The following is a 7,281-nucleotide window of genomic DNA, read 5'->3' as shown; positions in this document are numbered from 1 at the left end:
ATGTGGGGCCTTTGGGGCTACCAAATAAAGTGCTAGATCTACCATGATTACCACCAAAGTTTTCTAGTTTATTAATAGCTCTTTGCTATCCAAAAGAAGCCTGCATAGGGATATTGTTCTCGTACTTACAAACATACCTCTTAGCTAACTCAATAGCTTGGAATAGTGTGGTAGGTTTTTGGGCCATAACATCAACTGAAAAATTAGGCTCAAGGCCATAGATGTACTTGTGGAATTTTACATCATTGCTCATCCTCTCAACATATATGGTAAGGTTCAAGAATTGTTAATATACTCTCTAGAAGATAGGCTTCCTTGGTCCAACTGATACCACCTCTTGGTCAGTTTCTCTTTTTGTATAGAAGATACAAACCCTTGAGCCATCTTTGCTTTGAAATCCTCTCAATTGTAACTTTTTGGTTCTCTTTTTATGTACCTCCACCATGTATGACCAAAGCCCTCAAGGCGAAGTATAGTAAAGTAGTTATTTTGATTGTTAGACCTAGGAAAGATGTCAAAGTAGGACTCTAACTTTGAGGTCCACTCCTCCAAATCTATGAGTGAAGATGAATGGATACTATATTTAGTCACCATTATCTTATCATCGAGCTTCCTTTCTAAAAAACCTTGATATCCATTTGATAGTAGGGGATGTGTGTCATTATTACAAATGATGTTTGATTCTATATTTGATTGGCTATTGTATGCATTAAAACATCACATAACTTCATTTAGCTTGAGAAGATCTCTTGTTTTAATTTTTTCAAACAGTTGATATGAAAAGGATCAAATTACAAATACATACATAAAACAAATAATGTGTTTTTTTAAAAGAAAATGATGATAAAATGTTATATTTTCAAAAATATATTGGTCCAATTCAAACTGATCCAGATAAAAAATATTCTCCAAATGATTTTACATTGTATTGTCTATCACAAATTTATACATCATATATAACCCTAGCAAAACTTCGAAATAAGAAAAGCTCTATTGTAAAAGATAGCTATTATACAAATTACAAAGTTATACTTAATATATTCTATGATATGAATTAAAAATATATAAATTTATTATCAAAAGATATTAAAACTAAAATAAAAACAAAAAACTCTTTATAAATAAATATACAAAGTATTATTTGTAGAATATTACAACACAATCACGAATACACGTATGAAGATGTATGTATGCATGTGTGTGTGTGTGCGTGTGCGTGTGCGTGTGCGTGTGCGTGTGTGCGTGTGTGTGCGTGTGTGTGTGTTATGTTGAATATACATATGTATAATGTAAATCAAGTAAGACGAATAATAACAAAATGTGAAAAAACCTAAATCTAAACATTAAATATGAAACACACATGTTTTATAAAATATAATCAAATCAACTTATAAAAATATATTAGGAGTAATTTATATATAAATAATAGAATAAATATATATTAAAAAAATAAATGATGTTCCTAATACAAGATGTACGAGCTGTGATACAATAGATTCTAGAAAAATATAGCAATTGCAAATAAATAAATTAGCATTATTAAAAAATACTATATATAATATTATAATAATATAACTAAAAAGTAAAATTAAAAATAAATATAAACTAAATAATAAAATTTAACAAATAAGAAACTTAATTAAATTAAATAAAATTTATAGCTCTGCGAATATGATTCATGCAAATTCATAAACTTGTATATAATTTCGAGTATGATATTCATGGTTCAATAATTAATTTATTAGTAAATACGAATAAAATGCAATATATATTTGCAGAGAATTTTAGATGATAAATGGAGATTAATAGTTGGAATAAAATAAAAAATGGAAGATAAAAGTACTTATGTAATAGAGAAAGTTTGGCCTAAACAAGTAATGTATGTTTTTAAAAGAAATTTGTCTAACACTTCATATAAAGAAAATAAAGAAGTATTAATGGTGATTGGTTAAAATATTTTTCATATATTGAATAATATAAAAATATTAAGAAGAACAATTTACAGTTAAATGATATTAATGAGAATAAAACTTAACAATGTGAAAATATTACTAACATTGAAACTGATAGTTTATTGCATAATATTTTAACATTTAAAGAAATAATAGATTATGAAACTAAGCATCAATTTGTAGTGGCACACAAAAACAACCACCCTCTTGGTATATCAAAAGATTTACATTGTGAAGAATTACAATTGTCAACATTATTTTTTGGGGAGCGAAGGTTTGAATATGAAATCCCATATTCCTGTCAGGAACAAGCTAAATGGAAATTTTTACGTTATAAAGAATGATTTTCACAACAATACCAAATCTATTCTTTAAGGCATTAAAAATATTTTTGAAAAATCATTGATTTAGTAAGGTTAAGAATGTGTAAAGGGACATTAAATGGTAAAATATTATTGACTACAAAAGGTAGTGAAAATAATACTATCATAAAAAGTAAACTAAAATCAAATAGTGGGCTTATTGATTAAAAAAATTAAAACACGACTAGATGATAAAATATGATTAAAGAATTTTTTTTCTCTATGATCAACAATTGGGGTAATATACATTTTAAACTTTCTCATGTCTGGAGAGATTTTGGCAATCTTTGATTGATTGTCTAAAAAGATCAAACATCAAATAATCAAGACTGCAATATAATTTTAATTGCAAATATGCACATATGTTAGGTTTACAGTTTTGAAAATGTCATCAAAACTTGATTGTATATTTTAGATTTTTTTTTTTTTGGAAATCCTCAAAAGTATCGAGTATATCATCTCAAAAAGATTCTTTGAATTCGAATCCATCTTCTTAAATCTTGAAAAGAATTGACAAACTTCCATTCAAACTTGCATTAGTTTCAATATAAAAACAACAAACATATTTAATTAAGAAAATATAGTGGGAAGACCATATTCATAACGAGATGGACTCGTTATTTAGGTATTTATTTAGGCGAGCGGAAAAGTTAAACATCCTTTCAGAGGCCCAAACTCCCCTCGTTTCTTGTCCTGTTATTATTATTATGACTTGTTGTTGTTGTTACTATTGATGCCATTTTTTTCTTTTTTAATTTCTAATTTCCTGTAAATGTGTTGTTTTCTTTTTAAACAAAGGGAAAATAAGAAAATTAGAAAAATGTAAAAAATTAGACGTGTAATTATCGAGTGGTGGGACTCGGGAGGGTTTGAAATGGTCGATGGGGATAATGAGAGGCAACGGAGCTGCCTCGCCTAACACTTTTGAAATGGTCCATGGGGATGATGAGAGGCTACACGTCATTGATGAGAGACTAAGGAGCAGCTGTCTCGCCTCACACGTTTGAAATTTGTCAATGGGGATGATGAGAGGCTATACGGAGCTGCGCCCTCGCCTCAGCCTCCCTACTTAATGGAAGGAGCAGTACACACAAGAAGAAGAAGAAGAAGAAGAAGAAGCAGAGAGAGAGAGAGAGAGAGAGAGAGAGAGAGAGAGAGAGAGAGAGAGAGAGAGAGATTGGGGATGGAGGGTAGTGTAAGTAGCAGGAGGGTGGCAGTGGTGACCGGAGGGAACAAAGGGATCGGGCTGGAGATATGCAGGCAGCTTCTCATGAGTAACTTCACCACCACCAGCAATCGCGCTAGTCCTGATGCAGGCATGATGCCAGAAGGCTCGTCACAGTGTGAGCAGCAGCAGCAGCTGATGACTGTGGTGCTCACGGCTCGCAGCCCAGAGAGAGGCCTGGCTGCCGTCGCCCGCCTCCTCGACCAAGTACACAGCAGCAGCAGCAGCAGCAGTAAGCTCCTGGTGTTCCACCCATTGGATGTCCGTAGCCCCGACTCCGTCTCCGCCCTCGCTTCTTGGCTCAGAGAAAACTATGGCGGCCTCGACATCCTTGTAAGCGCATCCTCTCTCCCTCTCCCTCTCCCTCTCCCTCTGTGTGTTGATCACATGTATCATCAGTATGTGATCCTATACATGTTGATCGCATATTTTCTTTGTTTTACACGCTGCAGATGTCACACACTTTATCTTCTATAGCCCTACCTTTCATACGTGTGCCCTGGTCTTAAATATATTGTGTACTTTTGCATGGCTTCCTAAATGGGATAACCAAGATTGCAACCAACAAGAGCTCTCCTTGTGACATATAATTCTTATTATAAATCTCCCATGTCAAGACTCAAATGGGATAACCAAGATTGCAACCAACAAGAGCTCTCCTTGTGACATATAATTCTTATTATAGGTTTGTATTGTTATTATAAGTCTGACGCAACTCTCCCAAACATACAATACAATGCAAGTATGTCAAGATCTGTATTTTATGTATATTGCAAGACTTATGTTTGTGTTGTGGAAAATTGTTGATGAGCAGATAAATAATGCAGCGGTGGCTTACCCAGACAAGAGCTCTGAGGATGCAAAATATATACTCGATACCAACTACTTTGGAGTGAAAACAATGACCAAAGCATTGCTACCGATCATGCGGCCCTTTGCACACATAATCAATGTCAGCTCCTCACTTGGACAACTCAAGGTGAATGTTAAGACCTTTAATGTTAAAATTCGCAAGGGTTATCTTTAGAATTATCACAAGCATTATCTTTAGAATCATATGTTTATGTCTAAGGGTTATGAACACAATCATTCATATAGGCCAATCAATCATTTTTTCTTTAAATCATGAATAGACATGACAATTTTAAGCGCACAAATGTTACTAAAGATAACATCTTGTTCCTATGCCTTATGTACTATAGTTTCTCCTAATTAATCACTATTTTCTTGATCAACAATGAAATGTTCTTAGGGATATATTAGTTACTTTTAGGGTTTAAATATTAACATGAATATAATCAAAGATGAGAAATAAAAAAGCAATACCTTCTATAAGTTTTGCATTTTTGGGCATCAAGTGACATTCATAGGTTAAATATCATGATATATTATATTAAACGAAGTTAATGTTGCAAAGTGTTTCATCGTGTTAAATCTCTTTTTGATACATGCACATATGTAGTTCCTTGACGAACCTTTACGACAAGAAATGGCTGACCACACCCAGCTTACAGAGGAAAAAATAGACATATTTTTGGATCGCTTCTTGCAAGATGTGAAAGCTGGCCAATTAGATACCAGTGGTTGGCCTAAGATGTATACACCATATAGCGTGTCCAAGGTTGCCTTGAACGCATATACACGTGTTTTCGCAAGAGAATTAGAGGAGAATCATTCCAAGATCTATGTGAATTGCGTGCATCCAGGGTATGTAAAAACGGACTTAAACAATAACCAAGGCCCCTTGTCCACAACGGAGGGTGCAGACACTGTTGTATGGCTCGCTCTCTTGTCTCCTTCTTCTGATCTACCCCATGGTCAGTTCTTTCATCAAAGGCACCCCCTAGAGTTCTAGGGCGTTTCCATACATAAATCTAGTGGAAGAGCATGTTATACATCTCTTGGCTCCTTCCAACCTCCCCCAAAATCAACTATTTGAATAAAGGCACACCTTAAGTGTTTTAGGATATTTTCATAGTTAAAGCTAGCATAGCAGCATGTGGTACTAGGACATTAATTCTCTTGTCACCTATTATATGAGTCTCTACTACTTGCAACACTAAGTCTAAAACTAGATGTTCCTAAATAAATTGTAACATGGGGGTTAGATTCCAAAGACTTCTATTTCAAAGTTGATTGTTATCTCCATTGTGGAGTCAATGGAGTCAAACTTGGATTGTGAAATGTAAGCTCATATTGGAGTTAGAGTAGTGTTCAAGATTATTACCAAATAGCTTACAAATTTTTTGTCATAAAACCAACTTTATATGTTTAAAGTAAGTACACCTTCAAAAGGGTCCAATAATAGAGTCAACTCTATATTTGAATGTAACTTTGTAGTTTATTTCAAGCCCGCGGCGCCCACCTATAAGAAAACATCTATATAATATGCATTCAAAGGATATTAAGAAATACCCTTTCTTTACATGCTATGAGGCTTTAAAACGATCCATTTTACTTTATTAGACTTACAATTTTTAAAAATCATAATTAAATAATCCATTTTATAAATATAATCCTAAAAAAATATTAGATATAATAAAATTTCTTTTAAACTCACGTGGTATCTTACATGTTCTATAAGGTGGACACCCCCCCTCCCTCGGGATTTAAGGCTCCCATAATAGAGTTAACTTTACCTTTGAATGTAATATTATAGTTTGATGCGAGGGAATTGACCTAGATCATGAAATATAAGTTTATATTTCAAAGGTTTCTAGTAGGGGATAACGTATCTTCTAAGATTTTTGTGAAGTAGCTTTTTATGTTGATGATAATTTAGTATTGATTTTGAGGCACCTTTCCCCTCTTATCTCCATTCTCATAGACTATTATGTGCCTTCTAAGGTTCTTATAATAGAGTAAACTCTATGTTTGAATGTAACCTTATAGTTCATCCGATTCCTAGATCATGAAATATATGTTTATATTTTCAAGGTTTCAAGTAGGGAATTATTACCTCCCAAGATTTTCATAAAGTAGCTTTTTATGTTGATGATAATTTAGTACTGATTTTGGGGCACCTTTACCCACTGGTCTTTATCCTCATCGACTCTCACACGTGCATGCACATTTATATATACATACAACCTTCACATGTAATCCTCTTATGCACATATAATCTCTCTTACCGCATCATTGTTTGAAGATAAGGACCTTGACACAATCATAAGAACACTACTTTCCGATGAAGTATGGATAAGTACTTGATAACCTTTTAATGATAACATGGGAAGAACGTTCATGATTAGCTATGATATTCTTAACATGCAAGAAAATAAAACTTGAAATGAAGACATGAAGGTAAACACAAGTCAACACATGAATACAAAAGGAAATCGACTTGAATACAGGAAAAATTTAAGATAAGGTTAAGTATGATAAATTTGCATAGAGAAGTGAATTGAAGTCCAAACATGCTTCCTTCATGTGCATGCCACCAAGGACCCTCCTTGTAAATTGAATGATAATTTTGTAATAGTTCATACACATTAGAATCTCTTCAAACACACTCTTGACAAATATGTGGCCTCAAGTATGAAATTTTGATGTGCACACAATAATGTTTTTCATAATCAAGAGGCTAATTCATGAGACCAAGAGGCTCACACTTGGCCTATTTGGATTATTTTGCATTAGGACATAAAGGATAATCTTTTTAGGGACACTATGAATATTGGCTTATTTGGATCCACTCTAGCAACAATTCAATGCAGTAAAAGTGATATGATTTCAAAAGTGT

The 7,281-nt window shown here is 33.2% G+C and overlaps 1 protein-coding gene across 1 annotated transcript; it reads left to right on the top strand.

The window, feature by feature from the left end:
- Positions 1-3,416: 3,416 nt before the first annotated feature.
- LOC148037556 (short-chain dehydrogenase/reductase 1-like) lies at positions 3,417-5,508 on the top strand. The gene is made up of 3 exons (XM_087676503.1): positions 3,417-3,872; positions 4,354-4,518; positions 5,002-5,508. The coding sequence occupies exons 1-3, from the start codon at positions 3,498-3,500 to the stop codon at positions 5,392-5,394; spliced, it is 933 nt and encodes a 310-aa protein (XP_087532629.1). The 5' UTR covers positions 3,417-3,497; the 3' UTR covers positions 5,395-5,508.
- The last annotated feature ends 1,773 nt before the right edge of the window (positions 5,509-7,281 follow it).

Source organism: Lygodium microphyllum, chromosome 4 (genome assembly GCF_053477565.2).
Source record: "Lygodium microphyllum isolate KBCC chromosome 4, Lygodium_microphyllum_v1.1.10, whole genome shotgun sequence".
Classification (NCBI taxonomy): Eukaryota; Viridiplantae; Streptophyta; class Polypodiopsida; order Schizaeales; family Lygodiaceae; genus Lygodium; species Lygodium microphyllum.
Note: the sequence above shows the minus strand (reverse complement) of the source record. Positions and strands in the feature narration are given on the sequence as shown.